At 37.9% G+C, this 22577-nt stretch overlaps 1 protein-coding gene across 1 annotated transcript in view; it reads left to right on the top strand.

Moving 5' to 3' along the window:
* Positions 1–22577, top strand: part of BICC1 (BicC family RNA binding protein 1) — a 70746-nt gene that overhangs the window by 33787 nt on the left and 14382 nt on the right. The window contains exons 3-13 of the mRNA XM_009080203.1: positions 8645–8724; positions 10121–10279; positions 11155–11208; positions 12186–12380; positions 13825–14076; positions 17307–17438; positions 18428–18614; positions 20033–20191; positions 20567–20763; positions 21075–21216; positions 22325–22481. Of these exons, the coding sequence (XP_009078451.1) occupies positions 8645–8724; positions 10121–10279; positions 11155–11208; positions 12186–12380; positions 13825–14076; positions 17307–17438; positions 18428–18614; positions 20033–20191; positions 20567–20763; positions 21075–21216; positions 22325–22481 (1714 nt within the window). The remainder of the gene's footprint in view (positions 1–8644; positions 8725–10120; positions 10280–11154; positions 11209–12185; positions 12381–13824; positions 14077–17306; positions 17439–18427; positions 18615–20032; positions 20192–20566; positions 20764–21074; positions 21217–22324; positions 22482–22577) is intronic.

Genomic DNA, 22577 nt, shown 5'->3' with positions numbered 1-22577 from the left:
CTGTTGGGCCCCAGCAGACACCAGTCTGTGCTTTGCCTTGGCTCACAAACCTCCTGTTCCAGCTGTTGAGCTCCTTGTTGTTCTACCTCTAGTACTAGATCACTGGGGCCTGTGTGTCATCTCCTGCTCCAGCAGAGGCTGTTACCTGAAAGGGATGATCACACTGGGGTGCCCTACTCTGCTCCTCTGTGAGGTGTTGTATTGTTTCACTATGTTTGTTGCACTTCAGTTCTTTACTTTAGGGCTGATGAAGTCCTTGATGTTGTGTATTTATAGCTCCCGTGCTTGGGTTGGGGTGGCAAACTTAGCATATTTGCCGTTTAAAGAGTACCTCTAACAATGCATGGTCTGATAATGCCTTTCTGTAACTGGAAATAGGAAATCATTTTCATGGGCTTCATGTAGCTGTTGCTCTTTGGCTAGTTCCCAAGAAAATTGTTCAGGTGTTTCTTTATTGGATTTCTCATTTTTCTCTTTATTTAGGAAAAACAGAACACAAAACCCCCACCTGTTCCCTATGTTCATCAGGAATGCAGCTGAAGTAACCTCTGTAAATATAATAATCCAGGAAAGGGAAGCTTTTCTGGGGAGAATTCACTTCAGAAAGTATGATACTAAAGCAGAGAAAATAAGAAAAGTGTTTGTAATGATGACCAAAAAGACATTATTAGCAGTCTTTGACTTTAGTCACCAGATGTTTGATGTTCTATTCAGAATTAGGTGTTTCTGTCTTTCCAATGGCATTTCATTTCATACTGATTCTCAAGAGAACAGTTCTGTTTGTCCTGTTCACTTGTGTGTATAGTGCATTAGTCTTTGCTGAAGACTAGCTACATCCTCCAGGTCCAGCCACAGAATTAATTAATGCAAAACCAGCTCAGGCAGTGGAGTGCAGTCAGAGCAATAAGACATGGAAAGGTGCAGCAATTATCAGGGAGCATCAAGGTGCAAAGTGAGAAGATGATGCTTTTGATTTAGCAAAACACAGTCACTATGACCTTTTTGAGAATGTGTGTGTAAGAAACTAAAATTATCTCACGGCTTATGTATCAGAATTGTAATCCTCTGTATGAGAGTGCAGTGAAGATATAATCTTATGTTTTATAAGAATCTAATGTGCTGTTTTTTAAGTCCTCTTTTAAGTTGATCTTCTAGTACAGCTTTTCTTTTCTAGCCTTTATTTCTTATTTTCTTTCCCAGGCGTTGTTGTTACGTGTTGTGCTTTGAGATATAATGGCAAGAGACATTTAAGTAATAAATTGAGTTCATTGGTTCCATGCTGAAAAGATAAGACATAACAGGCTTTGTGTCCTGCTGGGAGTTTGCCTTGCTTTAGGTAGCTGTTTGGGCTAAAGGCTGAGGAGCAACTACCCAAGAAGTAGCAGAGCAGCATGGCATGTGCCTTTTGGTGGCTGACTTAATTTGCAAAATGTCCCTAATGACCTTTCATAGAAAAAGTAAAATAAAGGATTTAAGCTGTTTGTGGTGGTAAGAAATGGATGATCCTTAAGGTCCATTCCAACTCCTTAACAGTCTATGATTCTGTGAAACTGAAATGGTGTAACCAAAATGGAGTTTCTGGGTGATTACAATTAATTCATTCTCATTTCTTCTTTACAGGTTTTCTCTTCTCCACCTTCTTTCAAATCCGGCCACTTTTCTGTTTAAATTGCCATACGTTCTGTTACCTCTTCCTTGTCTTACTTCTGTGCTTATGCTTAGAGAAGTCTTTCCAACTTCATTTCTTCTGTCACTGGGCTGAAATCCAGTCATCAATAGCTTATTTCTCCAAACATAATGTTGTACAGGTAATCTATTTTTTAAACCTTATCTATTGTTTGTGGCTAATCTTGACTCAATTCTGCGCATTCTGAACATGATTTTTCAGTGCTCTGCTGGGGTGTTGCAAGGCTACTAACAGACCTAAATGTCAGATTCAGCTATGACTTGATGTACAAGGGCATCTCATTTCATTTGCGAGGCTACCTCAAACATATTTCACTTCAAGGAGCCTTTTTATTTTAAGTAGCCTGTTGCAGATTTGGAAGTTCTCTTTCGAGCTACACTGAAGTCTTGGACAAACAAGATTTTTTGTTCTACTAGATGTTGCACAGCATTTCCTTGGGTTTCTGTGCATAAGGTCAGTGTCTTATCCAGTCTCTGCTTTGTGAGTATCTATATGCATGTCTGCCAGTGTATGTATATATAAGTGTGTTATTGTAAGTGGTGGAGAAAAGTAAGGAGAGGGTAGTAGGTTTTACATCATACAGTTGTTGCAGGGCAGGATTGAAAAGTAATACTCTGGCAGTTAATACTCAGGTGACTGATAACAGCAACCAAAATGAAAAGGAGTGAAGGATTGTGTGTAAACTGCTTTCCCTGGAGCTGTGGCAGGAACAGTGCAACAAGTGTTTACTTTTTCAGTAGCTTCCTTTTCACATTCAGTATTGAACAGAAATTCTCAAGATAGTTTGGAGTTGGATGCCAGTAAGGGGTAAAGTTAAATGTCAGCACCTTCTGAGAAGACAAAATCTTTCAAATGTGTGTGCCCATATAGGCAGTGGCTTTAGCTCTTCCCAGGGACATTTCATAATCAGTTGTTTGTCCACAGCAAAGAGATCCCCTAGAATGCCCAGAGCCTCAGGGTATGTCTACTCTGAAGATACTATTAATTGCTTGCAGCCCATGTTGAGTTTTATGATGTTTTGGGTAGGCTTTTGGTCATGCCCAGCTTAACCAGCTGAAATCTTTTTCAGAGATGATGATGCTGTAGTCTAATTTAAACTAAAAAATCTCAAACAAACAAAAACCAAACCAGAAACCCTAGGCAAAACCCCCCAATGTTGTTGAGGTCAATGTCTGAGGATACTCAGGAGTTTGCAATAGGAAATGGCTCATTGTGTTCTGCCTTCATAGAAGAGTTGCTTTTTGTGTTCTGTGGTGTAGATAAGGTAGGTGAAGATACTGAGGTGCATTGGAGAGAGGGTGAGAATTCTTTTAACCTGATAAGCCAACTGTAGCAAGTGCCCAAATGACTAATTTACTTTATTATTCAATAGAGTTACTTAGCATGTGCCCTTAGTCAGGAGCATCTGTTGCATGCTGTTAGCCTTTGTTTCTTCTCCAAGGGAATAGTTTAAGCCTTTTTCAAGTCTGTCTTGGCTATTACAATCCCTCTAGTTTGGTTGGTGAATATCTACTCCAGCAACTGTACACACAGTATTTCCTAATGTACTTACAAGCATAAATTAGTTGTTTCAATTCAATTACCCTTTCATATCAATAGGAAGCCTTACTTGACCTATTTGGCAAATTCTCTTGTTTTATAGACCTATATTTCATCATCATCTAGGATGAATCATGTGCTTGCCCTTTGACTTGAACATACCAATTTCCATGTATTCATTTGACTTTCTCTTTTTTTTTTTTTTTACCTTTTCACAAAACTTGCATGTTTTTGCTGGTGATTTTGGGGCAGATATTTTCATAACTTGTCCCTTAAAAATGCTGGGTCTCCTTTGTCTTTGTTTTTGTTTGAATGGTTCAGTAATATTCATGGGCTATTCAGTTCCTAATCTGCTACTTATGAAGAATGACTGACTGTCATCTGCCCTGGTGTTGCCCAGTTGTCTAGCTATTTTTGGAGTAGTGGTATTTGTGTTCCTTCAGTAAAGGCTGTTCATCCTGTAAACAAGCTGAATGCATAGCTGTGGTCTGAAGTTTGCTCAGACATTAAATGTAAGGTCTGAATTGAGGAGATGCCTGCGCAGTTAAATGGCTTAATTATTTGAAGTACTTCTTGCCTGGCAAAAGTTAGTGTGGATGCATTTGCACTGGCACAAACATATTTTCGCTTGGAGGATTTTTGTTTTGTTTACTAGAGTGTTGCACACAATAGTAGCGAGAGCCGGAGGCTTCCTGCTATAGCTGTGGACAAAGGCTGAGAACGTGAAACTCTGCCAAAGTGTGGAGTGAGGAATTTGAGGATAGGAGCAATAAAATACCACTTGAAGGCAAGAGTCTGGCGAAATGAACACTGTTCAGAAAAATTTCCAGCATTTCTGTTGTTTAACTTTAGCTTTCTATTCTGTGTAAATACTCCACCATTCTTGTGAAGGGGAAAAAAATCTGTTAAAATGAAATTTTTCTTTTCCATTCTTAAGGAAAAATATAATGACCTTCAAAACTGATTAAAAAGACAGATTACTGTACAATGGCTTTTTTTAATATTTTACAAGATGGTAATTATGTTGCTTCTTATGAGTCAAAATGTTGACCAGTTTCTGATACCACACTTCTACTTAAAGCATTAGAGCCTTCTAGCATGCAGGACCTCTTCTGAAGCCTTTGTTCTATGTTTGCAAACAGCCTCCAAACCTTTGGTGTCTCACTTCTTTTTTCTTGGTAGGCATCTGTTCTTTGCTCTGTCTCTAGTTTTATGTCAAGTACACTTCCAGTTGTATTCAGAAGCTTAAAGGGGGGGATTTTTTTTTTTTCTCAGTAAAAATAAGTATCAAAGCTTCTGTTTCTCAGGGATGAAGAATGACATAGCATCTCAGTGGTCTGATCCAGTTGTCACATGGACAGAAATGGCATTGTTGTAGCCCCATTCGCAGGAAGATCCAGTTCTGTGGGAATTGGTTGGCCTTACTCAACGAGTGGTTTCATTCCAGTTAGGGCTGTGAGCAGGTGCTGTGGCCAATTGGATCAGTGTAGATAGTGTCTGGAGGGTGAGTTTATGCTTACATGTACTGTCAATACTAGACATGCATTACACTTGTTATGCTTTTATGCCTGACAATCCTCTTCAGTCTTTTAAAAGGGTCGTTTATATTTTTTGGACTTCAATAGTGCATTGCTGCACCCTGTAGGTATCGCAGATATTAAATGTAGAGCTTTATCCAGCAAAGACTTTTGTCTTGGTGCTAAGACAAGGTAGTATTTCTTCTAAATTAAATATAACTGTTAACACATGGAACAGTTGCATCTGGAAAATAGGTGGCAGGTAAAAGTTTTATGTTCAGCTCTGTCTACTCTAAATACAATAGCAAGAGACATCACTTGTGTATGCAGCTACTAAATATGTTAATTTGTGGTGACAAGAAGTAATAAATTGTCTGGAATCCTTCTTAATGTGTTTAGTTCCTTATTGGTGGCAACAGCTTCAGAAGACATTTGAAAATCTAAAGTTAACTTTTTTACTTCTCCCTTGTATTTATGTACAAACACCCTTACAAGGTCATTCCATTAATGCCTAGATAGAAAACCTGAAGATAAATTTTGGATACTATCCAGTCTTGGACATTTCCACAAAATAGTTCAGATTAAGCAGAAAGCTGAAATGGGAGGTAAATGCTGATTCCATTAGGGACAGGTTTTCTGTCATTTGAGGTCAAATGCAGCCTGATCTGCACTGGATCTTAGTGCAAGAGCTTTGGGAGAAACATTTTCCTTCTGCTTATCTCCTGGGAAATCTGCCTGTGGTGTAGTGTTTTGCACACAGAAACAGGAGAAAAAAGGGAATTTCTCTGGCTTATTTTTCTTAATGCTTGGTCACATGAGTGTTTTGGGTTGGGCTTAGTCAAACAGTTGGCATAATGACAGAGAATTTGGTTAGCGTAGATGGATCTTCACTGGAAGACACCCTTGAACACTCTACGATCTTTTATCTCAAGGGAGAAAGATGGTAGAACAGGAACCATCAAACCTAAGTGTCAGAAGTCAGACACAAATCTGGGAGGCTGAAACTGATGAAGTGTTAGAGAAGATAATTTTCCACATTTTCCAGAGGAACTGCACGCCAAACAAGCTGAATGATTCCATAGGTATAGTAAGAAATGTAGTTTCTGTAATACACAGGAAATCAGGTTATATGATCTAATTCTCTCTCTGAATTGAGTCAATTCCTGAAGTTATCTGTTTGTAGATTCAGTGTTAGTGTTAGTGCAAGTTTTCCTGCAGATCATAGATGGTTTCAATGTACTTTCAACTTCTGCAAAGCCAGTTCAAAGATTCCAAAATGGTTTAGTGTTAAATAACTCTTCTCATGCAAAATCTGATGAGGATGTTGTATCTAAATTGTTTCCTTCAAGGAAAGAGTCAATAGGTTTCAAAGGAAGAATTTCTTTAACTTAAAACAAAGTTGCCTCATATCCATTACCAACCACTGTGTCATTGAGAAGAAGTCAAGTAAGGAGAGGGCACTTCAGACCAATTTTAAAAGATCTGGTAGCATATTTTAGAATTGTCACTGGCATCAGTGCGTTCTTTTTTGCTTTGTGTGTTCTCCTTTGGTTTTGTTTTTCAAGTAATTGAGCTTTTCCAAATCTAAAAAGAACAAAGAATAAGTGTAGAAATACAGGATTTTTTGCTGAAGCTGTTGGTCTCATCAGGAAAGAGGAGTCCAACTGAGATGAGAAATGGAAAAAGTAGGTATTCTAAATTATATTTTCACCCATGGCTAAACAAGTAGTATTATGGAGTGGTTGTCATCTTCTTTGGTATTAATAGGATGCCAGGCTTAATTTAAGATACTTTTCATTCCTGTAACCAAATCTGTATTAAAATAAGACACTTGCAAATATGTGAAAATCAATTCCAAAGTGGTGGTGGTGGTCTAGTTTTGTGTTTTTCCTGGTTGCATCTAAAGAGCACTTGGAGCACACACAGTGTGCTAGAATCTGCTTCTGGGAATTTCTGACTGTGACATCCACTTCAAATATCATTCACAGCTTAAACACATTAGAACCACATGGCTTACTGTCAGCTTAAAAAAGAGAAGAAAATTTGCCCTTAAGACTACTTTGTTGGATTTTGTTGTTTTATTTGCTCCATTGTGAAAAGGCTGAAGCAGCAGATTTTTGAAGCTTCTGTAGATCCTATGTGTGTACTATGTTTTTGTGACTACAGTTTTTCCACTTCTAATAATGTCTGTTTCTCAGAACTCAAAATGCTGTGTTTTCCTTGACTCTCATGAGACTTGGCAGTGAATCCTGTGTTCCTTCAGTGTTTCTGGATCCCCAGCTGAATGTACTCAGAACTTCCCAGTGGTAAAGACTAGAAGCTTTTTTAGTTTGCTGTTGGAAGGAAAAGAGTATCCAGGCATGGCTTAAACAGTTTCAGTTTTCAATTGAGTAGAACAGGTTTGCAATCTAAAGTTCTGTTATTTGGTGTTTCTTTGGTAGGGAAGTGATTTCAGTCATTGAGATCATGGGAGTAACAGTTATGTTGTGTTACAGCTATGTTTTCTCCTGCTGTTGAGAATGTATATATATTTTTATATTCCCTAAAATGTATGTATCTGTCTAACATAGTGAATTAGATTGATTTGTGAGTCAGAAGGGGGTTTAGAAAAATCTTTTTCTGAGAATAGTTAATTCTGTCACAGGAGTAAAAAACACTGTTACATGGCAAAAGGACAAGAGGACTCAAGAATGGGGGAAGAGGCAATATCATGTCCTTGTTTGTAATCATTAGAAATGTGAGTTGTAGTTGGGGATTTTTTTTTGGTTGAACATACATTTAATGTTTTGACAGTAATTTCACATTGTGGCACTTTGTGCTTTTGAACACCAGATGGTGCTGCTAAACTGGCTAATGTGTAATTTTCACGCTTTTTGGAGTAGAATCATGAAATGAGCTGTGTTGGAAAAGACCTCCAAGAGCATCAAGTCCAACCCTACCATGGTTACTGGACCATGACACTAAGTGCCACATCCAGTCTCAGCTTGAAAACCTCCAGGGATGGTGAATCCACCACCTCCCTGGGCAGCACATTCCAATGTCTGATCACTCTCTCTGTAAAAAATCTCTTCCTAATATCCAACCTAACCCTCCCCTGGCAGAACTTGAGTCTGTGCCCTCTTGTCCTGCTGCTGGTTGCCTGGGAGAAGAGACCAACCCCCACCTGACTCCAACCTCCTGTCAGGGAGTTGTAGAGGGTGATAAGGTCTCCCCTGAGCCTCCTCTTCTCCAGGCTGAACACCCCCAGCTCCCTCAGCCTCTCCTCATGGCACTTGTGCTCCAGTCCCTTCACCAGCCTCGTTGCTCTGCTCTGGACCTGCTCCAGCACTTCATCCATATGCATTCATAGGTTCATTGTGGCTGAGAAAGTGTGGGCTTGTGAGTTGTAATCAATAGATAAGCACTGGTTCCATGAACTAAAATTTATCTATTCAGGTAGATTGCAATCCAGAGGTTCTAGAGACTAGTTGAACATAGTGAAGTGATGATGAGGAAAGGTTTGAAATTGGTGGGGTTTTCCTTAGACATTGTCTATGTTAAGCCTGAGTAAAGTTGCAGAAAAGCTTTTCATTATCTGCTGTGACTGTGCTTGAGAAGACATGATGGCTTAGCTATGTAATTGCATTGCAGATAATGTTTGTGATACTGTGGTGTACGTTTGACATTTGATTTCTATTTTATTTCTCTGTTGGTTATCATGTTTAATAAACTTACCTGATAATCCTAATTGTGCAGCTGAAGGGATGGAACAAGACGTGGTTTTTATCTCAGTCCCAAAGGTTGGTGTTACAGTTTATCACTGAACTTATAAATAGTGGTTCAAATCAATTTAAGCAGTGAGGAAATTTTGTGATAGATATTGTACTGTATTTTTCCTACAACTTTTTAATTTCTTTTATAGATCCCCACATTAAAGTTTCTGGAAAAAAGGAAAATGTTAAGGAAGCAAAAGAGAAAATCATGTCTGTCTTGGACACAAAAGTAAGAAAACTTATTAATATGACACTTTAACTCCTAATTTTGTGGTGACATTGATCTTTTTAATGGGCACATTTAAAGAGAAAGTATTTATGAATGCTCTGAAGCAAAGTCTCCAGTATATTCCTTACAAATGTTGATATTGGTGTATACCCACATATTTAAACACTCTAGAAGAAAACGCTTGCTAAAGCTGCTTTTCCAGTTCTGAACTACGTAGAAATAATACTTCTAGCCTTATGGCTTAAAGGATATGGTTTGTTCATTGGACTGCGTTTTTTACTTTAAAATCTGAATTGCAGCATCACTGCAAACAGTAATTATGTTGCCACTGCTGAGAGCCAAAAATCCCATTTCTGAGATTCAAATTTTGGAGCATTTTTACAGTTTTAACTATTACTATATTCTTATACTCTGAAATATTAGGACCCGAATTTCTAAAACACCTAGATTTTGGCTAGGTTACTCTAATGCTCAGCGTACTTTAAAATCTGAATTGCAGCATCACTGCAAACAGTAATTATGTTGCCACTGCTGAGAGCCAAAAATCCCATTTCTGAGATTCAAATTTTGGAGCATTTTTACAGTTTTAACTATTACTATATTCTTATACTCTGAAATATTAGGACCCGAATTTCTAAAACACCTAGATTTTGGCTAGGTTACTCTAATGCTCAGCGGATCTTCATCGAATTTCTAAAACACCTAGATTTTGGCCAGGTGTCTTTAATGCTTAGCAGATCTTATTTTCATCCAACTGCAAGTCTTTTGGGGCACTGCATATGGCTCCTGTGTATGGCAACTTTCTGATTTTGTGGACAGATTGCCAAAAGGAACTCTCCAGTGAGAATCACCATTTTTTAAACAACTATTAACAACCTTATTATGGACTGTTAATGGTATAGCTTTAAAGAACAGCTGTAGGCAGTGCTTGTGTGTTCTAAAAATTCAGGTGCCAGAAAAATTTGTTCATTAAAGGAGGGGGAAAGAAAAAAAACCAGTTACCATGGCTCTGATTTGAGAAGTCTTCATCATGTGATCCTTTCAGATCAGACACAGTATTGTGACTGCAATTGAAAGAACACAGAATTTAAATACCTGAGAATGGATTGCAAAAGGACAGCTGATAAAAGCTCAGGTGCATTTTAAAAGCCTTAGATGTTTTTTGGAGAGGCACCTTTTAGGGTGTTTATTTCCATGTTATTTCCTCACTGGAAGGAAAATGTGACTAGTTTAGCGTCCAGTTATGATCCATATTAAAGACATCATCCGTAAGTAGAAGCAAAGCCATGGCAAAATTGCTTTGGAAATAACAATTTTGGATGTCCTTCTTGCAGTTCTGTTACTCTAAAACAGATTCTGCTGTGATCAAGTCTAATCAGGTGTGCTTGATTTTCAGAGCAATCGGGTAACCTTGAAGATGGACGTTTCACATACGGAACATTCTCATGTGATAGGTAAAGGTGGCAATAACATTAAAAAAGTGATGGAGGAAACAGGATGCCATATCCATTTTCCAGATTCAAATAGGAATAATCAAGCAGAGAAAAGCAACCAAGTAAGTATTGTTTAATGCTGAGCTAATTTAAATGGTAATTCCTGAGTGTATGAAACTTTTCTGTACTTCTTCCGTCATTTTGGGGTTTTTGAGGGTGATGAGTTCATGTTCAGGGAAATAGCTTCTGTGTATTTACATTCTGTGGAAAGTGCAGAACTTCCGAAGTGAGCAGATCTTTAAAAACAGGTGGAAACCATTTCTGACAGGTCATGAATCATTTTAATTTTTCGAAGCTAAAATTATTTTGCACATAGAGAGCTCAAAAGCGTAGTGTGAATGGCAGAAGCTGTATGAAGAGATCTGTTTTTGTAATACTTTTTCAGCTTATTGAGTAATTTCTTGATGCTTTTGGCTTATGGTGTAACTTAGTTGAAGACAAACGTGGTGGATAGCTAGCAGAAATGCATGGCCTGTTGTAAGAGTTCAGTTCAGTTAGAGTAAGTCACTGAACCTGAATCTCTTGTAGTGCTAATACTGCTGGAATGTGTACTTTCAAGTCTTGTGCATCCTGGTGGCTGCTGAGCAAAATACAGTAATTTCAAAACATTCAAGCAAACCTACTGTTGAGTATTAGCATTGAGCACATGTATCCAGTAGTAATTCCATTATTTCCACTGCATTGTTTGACATATCCTCTTTTTTCCAGTTGCTTAAACCTATGTAAGCTAAGATAATATGCACAGATTATTTTTTTTTGAACTGGTTATAATTTTCAGCTAGTGTTTAAAGAACACTTAGGATGTTACTGGGTGTGAAATAAATGTTGATGTTGTTTAGATTTCTGATTTTTAAGGAGAACACAGGTATCTGGATAACTTTTCCAATGCCTCATTTGAAGATGTGATGCAATGTTTTCTGTATTCTTGTTCTTCCAGGTGTCCATTGCAGGACAACCAGCTGGAGTGGAGTCTGCAAGAGTTAGAATTCGGGTAATAGTCTATTTCACTGTATTGTTACCTTGAAAACACCTGAGAGCAGAAAAAAGTATAGTTTTGAGAGCACTAGGGTTGTCTGGCTCTGTCTTATGACACCAGGAATATAGGAACGAATGTGAGTATCCATATGAATAATATGCAAAGGGTATTACGAAATAGTGATTCACATTCTGGCCAAGTTTTTAACTAGCCCAAGGTGAGTCTTCAACACCAAGTTTACAGCATGTAAATTACTCAATCCTGTGTTGAAAATTGCATCATAACTTACCCACCACAGATGCTCTGTTGAAGCTCAGGTATCCTGTGTGAATCTATGACTTAAGAAAGGCAATTTGCTGCCTCTTAAATTTTAACCATTTTCATGTAAATAATTTGGTGGAATTCAGCACCATTCTTCACTTGTAGCAATTTTCTATCTTCTAGTTTTGACTTGTATGTGTATTCTGACATGGATAATTATAAATCAAATAAATTTTGGAAACTTTCTTGCAATTGTTTAGTCAGATATGTCACTTAACACGACCTTCGTCTTGACAGTCTTGAAAGAAGCTAATGTTTTCTTAGCTTTGTAGCTGATTTCAGAGTTCCAGTTAATCTGTGACAGAAAAGAGACCTCTCTAGCAAGTTTTACAAATATTGACCTGTTTGTAGATCTGCATGGATAAGTATGGGAAATTACTTAGCTTATTTGGGTATAGAGTTGCTAATGCTTCTGTTATTTTGGAGAGAAAAAAAAAATACAATCCAAACCCCAAAAAAGCCTATGCAAAAAAAACCCCACTCAAGTGTCCCTGGAAATATCAGTGCCTTTTTCCAACTGAGGATATGATATTTTTATCAATAAACTCTGGGCAGAGGATGTATTATGTCAGTTTAACCATCACTGACCAAGGCATTATGAGTGAGGAATACAATTTTGGTAGCTGTAGTATGTTTCTGTATTGAATATTTGCTCTTCAATGTTGTTGTAGGAGCTGCTTCCATTGGTACTCATGTTTGAATTGCCTATTGCTGGAATTCTCCAACCCATCCCAGATCCTAATTCTCCAACAATTCAACATATATGTCAGACGTATAATATCTCAGTTTCCTTTAAACAACGCTCTCGAATGTATGGTGCTACAGTCATTGTCAGAGGGTCACAAAATAACACTAGTGCTGTGAAGGTAATGTGTCTTCTTAAGCTGGTTTCTGCATGTCATGTATTTGTAGTTTAGGTATCTAAGAGGTGTATTGATAAGTATTTCAAATCCTGCCTCATTAGTACATGTTATGATTGTATAATCAACTGCAAAGCCTCAGGGTTTGATTTTTTTTTTGTTTGTTTGTTTTAACTTAACTGATATTAACTGGTACTTAAATTCTGATGTCCTTAACATAAGAAGGACATGGAACTGTTGGAGCAAGTCCAGAGGAGGCCACAAAGTTGATAAGAGGACTGGAGCATCTCCCCTGTGATGACAGGCTGAGGGAGTTGGGGCTGTTCATCCTGGAGAAGAGAAGACTGTGTGGAGACCTCAGAGCAACTTTTCAGTCTCTGAAGGGTCTACAAGGAGCTGGAGAGGGACTCTGTGTTAGGAACTGCAGTGATAGGACAAGGGGTAATGGGTTCAAACTGAAGGAGGGGAAGTTGAAGTTAGGTATTAGAAAAAAATTTTTTACTCCAAGGGTAGTGAGACACTGGCACAGGTTGCCCAGGGAGGCTGTGGCTGCCCCGACCCTGGCAGTGTTCAAGGCCAGGCTGGATGAGCCTTGAGCAACCTGATCTAGGGTGGTGTCCCTGCCCATGGCAGGGGGTTGGGACTAGATGATCTGTAAGGTCCATTCCAGCCCCTAAATTCTATGGTTCTGTATAGGTGAGGTGTAACAATGCATAGGAAATAGTTTTAAGTTTAGTACTTAGCATTGCTTATGATAAGGTTTTAATCTGCACACTTGTTGGGGTTTTCAGCAATTCTGGAATATGTGCTGATCTTGCTCATCTTTTACTAAAAAATCCAAACAAACTGAAACCACAAAACACACCTCACATCTCAAATTCTTCATGCTTAGCTCTTCTGAGCATGCACTCAAATACATAACCTTGAGAGTTGCCCTAGGAGTCAATAAAACTGGTCTCGTGAAACGGGCACTGGGGCATATGAATTTGACAATCAAGGAAAGGAACTGCCATGAACCAATTTATCTTCATAAAATAAAAAAATATTCTTGTTAAGAACTGACAGTATGATGTCTCAGGTGAGTGTACCTCAAGCCACTAAGAACATCTTAGGCCAAAACAGAAAGACAAATTTAGCAGGTATGCTCACCCAGATAAATGTCTGTCGATTTACTTATTGCCATATGTGACCACAGAAGGTCTGTTGGGATCAATCCATGTGACATCATCTTACTGCCTTTTACAGTGGCAATCAAGTGCTGCCTGTGATCATAAATGGGAGTAGTGGGTAGAGTTTAGTCCATTTGTTATCTTTAACAAATCAATTTGGTTTTTTAAACCAAGCAGTTTTTTCTTCATCTTGAATGTGGAGTGCATAAGGAAGCAGTCAGAGATGTCTCTTTGTGTGCCTGTGAGCACTGTTTCACCAGTTTGTTCCATTTTCCCTGCAGGAAGGAACAGCCATGCTGTTAGAACACCTGGCTGGGAGCTTGGCCTCTGCAATCCCCGTGAGCACACAACTAGACATCGCAGCGCAGCATCATCTCTTTATGATGGGTCGAAATGGCAGTAACATCAAACATATCATGCAGAGGACTGGTGCTCAGATCCACTTCCCTGACCCTAGTAACCCACAGAAGAAATCCACTGTCTACCTCCAGGGCACAATTGAGTCTGTCTGTCTTGCCAGGCAATATCTCATGGTAAATACTTTCAGTGAAACTTGAATGAAAAAATTGCCAGATTACAGAATATATGGTCCTTCTGCATGTATTTGAGTCAAATGTACATTAGCCTTAAAGGGGAAGGATTGGTACTCACTGCAAAAAGCTGATTGAATTAAGTGCTCTATTTTTGTCAGTGTTTGCAGTTATCTAAATTATTTGTGGTCTCTGGTACCATGACTTGAAAAATTACCTTGTTAATATAAATGCAGCGTAAACAGTTTAAATTTATGCTAACAAAATGCTGCTGAATAGAAGCAGATTTTTGGAGTATTTTGTTGTTGGGTCGTAGGTTGTGTTTTGTTTTGCCAGCCTGCCTTCTTTTGAGAGGAAATGGCAGCAATTTCTTAGTTCTCATGCAGGGGAGTTTTCAATGAAACTGGGAAACCATAGGAAATAGTTACTCATTCTGCAGTCTTATGTTTTCCATAGTACCATAGCCACTGTTCTATAACACCTTTTATAAAAATAGCTCTGGTGATGAATATTATTTGTAGAGAGTTCTGTTATCTTGGTCTCGAAACTTCACAGGAGCCTTTAGGCATTGTTTTAGTGCTAAAGTACATAAATTTTTTTATATTTGTGAATATTTGCAAACAAAACAAGGGAGGATTGGACTCAAACCCAATGCAAATCTGGTATCAGGATGAATCACGATGACATTTCATTCCAGAAGCCTACATTTCTCTTACATTGCACTGTGCCTTGCTCTATCGTGGAAAACATAAATATGGTGCTTTTCCATTTGTGTTTCTGATTATTATGTTCTGGAATATTATTGTCTGCAAATGCCCAAGGTTAGGCTTACTCTGCGTGTTTCCTTGGTGAGGCTAACTAGTACTTTTCTGGAGGTTCATGAAGTAGAAGGAAATGCAATAAAACTATCCAGTGAGTACATTTTTACTCTAGAAACTTAGATATATGCAAGAGCTGTTTTTTTTAAATACTGAAGTTTGATTTCATTCTAAACACATCAGTACAACTTAGTATCCCTCATCACAACCACTACATCACTCTTTAAGAGCTGTACAGACCGGGAAACTTTTTCAACTCATGGGTCTCGCATGTCCTGAAACTGTTGTTTCCAGTTTTGTACATAAAACAAGTATTAAAAGCAAGTTCTTGAAAAGTAGATATATATCTTTTAAAACAAAAAAAATGTAAAAAGCTGAAAGATGCAGTAACTAACCACATAAAAACTCCAGTTCTTAACTTAGTCAAAGCAGTAGTTTGCAGCTTCAGATAAAAACACGTCGTTCATACCAATACCTGCAATAAGTAGCTGCAGTCATTTCATTCTCAGCTGGTTTTGGAGTAAATTTCACTTGATTTGTTTTCTTCCTGGGAATTGTTCAGTGGGATAAGGTTCTTGTCTTCTGGAGGTATTTGCTGCGAGGTGTGACTGTGTGCTGGCCTTCTTGCCATGGTCACCGCTGGTACTGCCTTCCTCCAGCTCCTCCACTTCAGGCAGGATAATAGGACAAGTTTCCCACAGAATTGGAAAGGGGATTGAAAAACAGTAATAATTTGATCTCTGCAGAGCTCCTGGAAATAAATACCTAGAAGCATCTGAACAGCAATACCATGGAAAGAAATACCATAATGTGTTTCTGAGCTACTAATTTTTTGGGTTCTGTCATTCTAATTAGAGACTAAATTTGAGGCAGAGTTTGCAGTATGAACAGAAAATGCAACACAGTGCATAGATAACTCAGAGTAGGATATGTCATGTTTTGGGTGCTGGGTTTAAAAAGTCCTTACCAATATGTCTGAATGGAAACTTTAATATCAACTAGTTGTTAATTTCATGGAAGGCTATGAATTCCATGGTGTATAAACTGAATGTTCTGATCTGACAAGCAGTGAAAGTCTCAGCTTCTCATCAGCAGCATATTGCTTGCAGGAATATGTGCTCTAGACATATAGTAATAAAATGAGGGGAAGAATCTTTTAATATGCTTATAGAACCTGACATTTCAACTTAAGTTTTGGGGTTCGTGTTTTTCTTGTTAACCTTTGGTTGCATTTTCATTCAGCAGCCTTTTGATGAAATCTGGTACTACTTTCTGCAACTTTTCTTATTAAAACTTGAAAATCCATGTATGAAATGCTCTCAGCAGTTCTGTTGCCATTAAATCCTTGATTATTAATTTCAGTGTTTTGAAATAGAGTTTGTCCATAATTATTCTTTTCAGAGAAGTTCATGTTGTGTACTTAAGCTGTGTTTGTCAGTCTTCCTGCGGTCAAAATATTTACAATGCCTTGCTTTAACTTTCCTTAAGGTGAAGTTGCTTTAACTGAGGTTTTGGCAGTACTGTGTAGCTATAGGTGGTATTGTTGAGAAGTGGCATTTAAACATAAATTTGTATTGAGTGAGTGATCTAAAGGCTAATTTGCTGCTTTTTGTTCTGAAGCCAAAGCAGGATACTGATTAAATAAGACCACCTTTTTGAATGTATCCTGCTGTGGAATTTTCCCTGATACATGTGATACTGTTTATTGTGACAAAAGTAGGATTTGGTTTTCACTGGCTTTGTACCCTCTCTTTTTGTTACTTTATGAGGAGTAGCAATCTGATAATTTCTAGATCCCTTACGACCATTGAGGTTTTTGTTGTTTCTTGGGTCTGGGCCTTTTTTAGGGGTGCTCTCTTTTATTATGTCAAGTGTGTTAGATATCATCCATATCACTGGGAAACATTTACCTTAGCTGATCTAGGACAGGGGAAGAGAAAGGTAGAAGTTAAGACTTAGCCAATAATGACTTGCAGATAAATTTTTTAAAACTGTTTTATCTCAGTTTAATGTGAGACATTTACATATGAGAGAGCTGCTTTTGACTCCTGACAACAGTTTGTTCCCATGGAGTAAGTAGTAGTGGTTTCTGAATTGGAGTTTTCCAGGCACCTCTAAGACTGTATAAATAACTGAGAGGGTGCATATGTGCTGATTGGAATGTCAAATATTCAGCAAGTGATTTCAGCTGTACTTCAGTACCAAACTGCTCATTCAGTGTCCCAGGGTAGGAAGATACACCTTATTCTTCCATGCAAGGAAGTGGCTTTCCTTAAAATTTTATCCTTGTTATTGTTCCTCAACTTACCGTATCACAACACACGTGTTACAATGTCTATATTTCAGTTTATTGCTAACATTTTCATGGGAAAATGGTTTTAAGTGTTAGGAATTTTTTTTCTCCTTCCTTTTCAGGGTTGCCTTCCTCTTGTGCTCATGTTTGATATGAAGGAAGAAATTGAAGTAGAACCACAGTTTATAACACAGCTAATGGAGCAGTTAGATGTCTTTATAAGCATTAAGCCAAAGCCAAAGCAACCGAGCAAGGTTTGTGCAAAGCTAATATATTGCTTTTAGGCTTTCATGACAGCCTTTTAGAGCTGATGAGTTGGCATGTGTGCTCTTCCTTTCTAACTTAATGGATCATAGACTTAGAAAAGGCATATATATTTTCTGCTTGAAATATCAGCTTAAATGACACAGCAGCTCTCCTTTATGGTAATAGGACTTTCATTAGATGCTTGATAATACAGAGCTTTGCTTTTGTATGGAATATACTGATAAAGGAAATAAATTATGAGCAGACAAATTGTCTGCTAGAATGATAATACAGAGCTTTGCTTTTGTATGGAATATACTGATAAAGGAAATAAATTATGAGCAGACAAATTGTCTGACTAGAACTACTCGATTTGTATTTTAAAAGAATCCATCTAAACTTGCAGCTTCCCCACATGACCACAGTGTTCTTGAGCAATCAGAATGAAACAAAAAATACCCCAAAAATATTGTGGCTATGAGAAGTCACTGTTCTACACAATAAATACAAAGACACGTTATGTGGAGAATGTACCAGAATCCATGTTTTTTGTCATTTAATTTCCCAGGCATTTGTTACTTCATTCTCAGACAGCTATGAATTTAATAGCTGAATTTAATATGAACAACTTTTTTGTCCACTTTAAGGTACAGACCTCAGGTGAAAGATAAGATTTCAATTATCACTTTAATTCTCTAGGTCTTTGGGCACTTAGGGTTTGCTATGCCTAATATCACTAAGGTGCAATAATAATTGATTTTCTTAGAGAGATCTTGCATCATTCTCATTGTCATGTGCATACAGAGTACCTAAACTTTCCATCGAGGCCACTGAGTTGTTAGTGGACATGAGCTCCTGCTGTCTCACACTGCTGTTACTGATAGCCATGAAGGAGTATTAAGAAGTTATCTGTGTTGCAGATCTATGTTACAGAGTTGTGTTACTCATTGGTTTCCTTTCTTGTTGTGTGTTTTTTGCTTGCTTTTTTTCCCTGCAGTCTGTGATTGTAAAAAGTGTTGAACGAAATGCCTTAAATATGTACGAGGCACGAAAATGTCTCTTGGGACTTGAAAGTAGTGGAGTCACCATAGCATCAAATCCTTCTACTGTCTCGTGCCCTGTTGGTCTGTCTTGTCCTGGTTTGGATATTTTGTCCTCAGCAGGACTAGGACTCACTGGGCTTGGTATGCATTTATTATTTTTATATCTTTCTGGGTTTTAATAGATATATATTTGAAGCTTAATTAACTTGTACTGGGAAAACAGACCAGTTGCGTTTTGCATAAGGAATCCTGTTAAAGCATTAGAGAATTCCAACAGCACCTGGCCTTTCAAGGGCTTGTTAGAAAACTTTCTCAAGGCTTTTGTAATCAGGGGTGTGACTCATCCCTGTAGAAAAACCTCTGGGAGCATGCAAACCACTCAGCTGAAAGTGAAAGGGAAGGAAGTAGAGGTGAGAGTATGGCATGGCTTTTAAAATTTTGAGAAGAATCTTCTCTTTCAAACTAATTTTTTTGGAAATATTGTGGTGTCTCAGACTCTCCAGAATTTGGGTAGGTACTTAAGCCTGTCAACAGTACCATGGAAGTTAGCACAGCTAACACCACATTTCAGTTCTAGCTGTATCTCTGTGTAACTGAGAGATACCTATGCCACTAGTTTAGACCTTACTGATCAGGATGAAATTTAGGACAGAGGTGTGTAAGCTTCCTATCTTAATGTGATTCTATGTAAGCAGTGTATAGTCCAGACTGGAAATGCCATTTTTTTTGAGCTCTGCAAATACCCTAGAATCAGAAATGTAAAGAAAACCAAGCAGACCCAGAAGAATTTAGTGACAAATCTTGATACTGGTTCTTGAAACTCAGAGTTCTCCCATAACCACCATGCTCCCTTGTGACCTGCTATCTGGGAGTTCTGTGTTAGTTACATGTCACATGCCTCCTTGGGGTCACAAGTAGGCAAGTGTTTGACTGTGGGTTTTACTGTTGCTTTTGTGACTGTTCTTGCCATGCCTGCACTTTGGAGGGTTGGGTTTTTTACCTTTTCAGAATTGTCTTGTGAATGCTCTTACATGAAGAGCTGGTTTGAGGGAATGCTTTGGGACTAGTCAGTGCATCTGGGGTATGATTTGCAGTCAGTATTGAAGATGCAAAAGGGAATTGAATAGTCCTTAGTAGGGAAGTTTATTCATAGGAACTTGTGAGAATGAGGTTATTGTCTGAAATGAAAGTAAGGTGGTGTAGTATGCTGCTTTGAAACAAACCATCAGAAGCAGCCATGGAAGGGAATACAAAGGGATGGTGGGGATGAGAAGCACCCAGTGCAGATTCTTTGTTGTGATTATTGTTAGTCCAGTAGAAATACATAAAAGATGTTCCAATCCTTCTTGGATATGTGATTCCCAGTTTAAAATCAAGCATTCTTAGATGTGCTTTGTATACCAAGTGAAGAGTGGGTTTATGTTAAGATTTGTTTGTAAAATACATGCTGGTGAAATTTAGTGGGGCTTTGTTTGGTTGTTTTGAAGTAATACTTTCACAAAAAAATATTTTTCGGTAAGTCTTAGCTAAATAATCACTTGCATAATTTTTTTTTACAGGCCTTTTGGGTCCAACAGCCCTGTCAGTCAACACCTCAACTACTCCAAACTCTCTGTTGAATGCTCTTAATAGCTCTGTGAGCCCCTTGCAGAGTCCCAGTTCAGGCACACCTAGTCCCACGTTATGGGCAACATCTCTTGCTAACACAAGCACCACAGGTTGGTGAATTAAATGAACTGTGCAGTGCTAAGTCATTAGAATGAGGATTGACAAGTCCAGAGCAATTCTTTCTTTGGAACCTTAATTCCTGTATTTATCTTAACACAGATGAAAAAATATGCAAATTGGAAGTTATAACTTGATATAAACTTAGGGCATGCTGTTACAGTCAGTGTTTTAATCTGTTTTATATAGAAAACTAAATTATCCTACCAAGTAATGGTTAGATAAAGTGCAATGGTTTTAGCATGCAATTTCACTGGAAACTTGTTAGTAATGTATCATAGCTATGTAAAGATTCATACTAAGTTGTATAAATGCCTGAGAAAGTAAAATGAGAAACGTAATCAGAACATGTCCAAATTTTGTTACAGGTTTTTCTGCTATTCCACATTTAATGATACCATCTACAGCCCAAGCAACCTTAACTAGTATTTTGTTGTCTGGAGTGCCTAGTTATAGTCAGAATACTCCATCTCCACCACCAGGCTTGACTCCTGTTGAAGTCCATATTAATGGCATGCAATCAGAGAGTAAAAAAGGTTCACCTTCTTTAAATGGGCATGTAAAGGTAGGTGAGACTGTTTCTGGACAACCACATCTCTTTCTACTAGAGCTCTGCTAAGGAAAGCTCAGAGGTCAAACTAGGTATATTAGTAGCTTTTTTAATATAAAGAAATAAAGGTAAATATAAATAAATATAAATAAACCAGCAGTGTTTTCAAATATGACTTAAGGATCAAAAAATGGGACATTCAAACATGTTGTTGTCCTATACCAGGAATGGATTTCTTGTTCTCCTGCTCAGATAGGAAAGGGAAATTCTTTCAGTATTTCCTTAAGCATAACAATTAACTCAGTGATTTCTGACAATCATTTCAGGCCTCAAATATCAAGTATGCTGCTTTGTCTGCCACATCACTGGGAGAAAATGTGTTGAGCACAAAGCACAGTGATCCAGTAAGACAAGCAAGTGCTCATGGTGCCTCAGAACAAGTAGCTGCCAAGTCAAATAGTGAAGAAGGTAAGATTTTGACACTGCATTCTTTTGTCTGGTAGTGTTTGTGCAGTCTGTGAACTGTTCATGAAACAAAAATGTAAATATATTCCCTGTGCACTGGTTTTGCAACCATGTTAAAGGGAAATATTGCTGGATCTCCCAGATTCATTGTCAAAGAAAGTAAATAGATGTTATAGTAACTGAGCTGTGCTGTTGATAGAAACACCTTAAATTGATATAAATGCACTTGTAACATTTTACTGACTTCCTAAGAGCTGAGTGAGATTAACCTATCAGGATTTTAGTATTTTTTTATAGCAGCTTAACTACCTTGCTTAAAACAATCTGTGCTGGTTTAAATGATGTTATATTTTTGCTTTTTAACAAAAGGGAATAATCCCTTTGAGAAGGTTGTTGCAGAAAATTATGTGTAGATCAAACCTGGGAAACAGATCATGACACTAGGAAACAATTTGTCACGTTTTACAACAGCATTTCAATTGTGCTGCTTTTTTAGAAGCTAAAAGAACTAATTAACTGTTCCTGTCACTCTTAGAGGGAGGGAAAGCGAGTTCCACTTTAAGCTTAAGCAAACATGTATAAAGACCTTGTTTCCCTCACAAATACTGATCAACAAGGAGATGCTCTTATTAAGGGTTGTAGTCACTTGAAATGCTGATTTGACAATAGGTACATGGCCAAATTAAAGTGATAAATATTTGAATTAACATATTGTAAGGATGTTTGAAAATCGAGCGGGCAGCTCTTATTCCAGCAGAAGTTATCTGAGCACCTGGCAAGGTTTACTGAAACTGGATATAAAATCAAATTTGTTCAGAATATTTAGTCCCTTCTAATTGTCAGTCTTCACTTTTAATGCTAATTAATATATATTGAAGTATTTTTAAAAGAAAATAGTATGTCTTCTATATATGTGAATGCAAACCCGTTTTTTGTGCATTTCAATTTAGATATTTGACTTCTTAGCCTTGACCAAATAGTTATCCCTGAAGACTATGACAGTTCTGTAAGGAGGAAGAGCAGATTTTGTTTCACAGTTGCCATTCCTTCAGTAAGTTCATTAGAGCAGACAAGGGTGGTTGTTTAACTGTTCTTTTTATTGGTCTTGTAGGTTGCAATGATGCTTTTGTAGAAGTGGGCATGCCAAGAAGTCCATCCCATTCAGCAAATACCAGTGATCTGAAGCAGATGATGAGCTCTTCCAAGCAGGCCTGTGCTAAGAGACAAACAGTTGAATTACTGCAAGGCACCAAAAACTCTCATTTACAGTAAGTTGAGTGTTTAAATACATATTAACGGAACTGTCGCAATACAAAATTCCTGAATGTTTGTGTACTTAGAAGAGGTGGGTCAGTCATAAGACA

The sequence above is a fragment of the Acanthisitta chloris genome, unplaced genomic scaffold (genome assembly GCF_000695815.1).
Source record: "Acanthisitta chloris isolate BGI_N310 unplaced genomic scaffold, ASM69581v1 scaffold3450, whole genome shotgun sequence".
In the NCBI taxonomy this organism is placed as follows: Eukaryota; Metazoa; Chordata; class Aves; order Passeriformes; family Acanthisittidae; genus Acanthisitta; species Acanthisitta chloris.
Note: the sequence above shows the minus strand (reverse complement) of the source record. Positions and strands in the feature narration are given on the sequence as shown.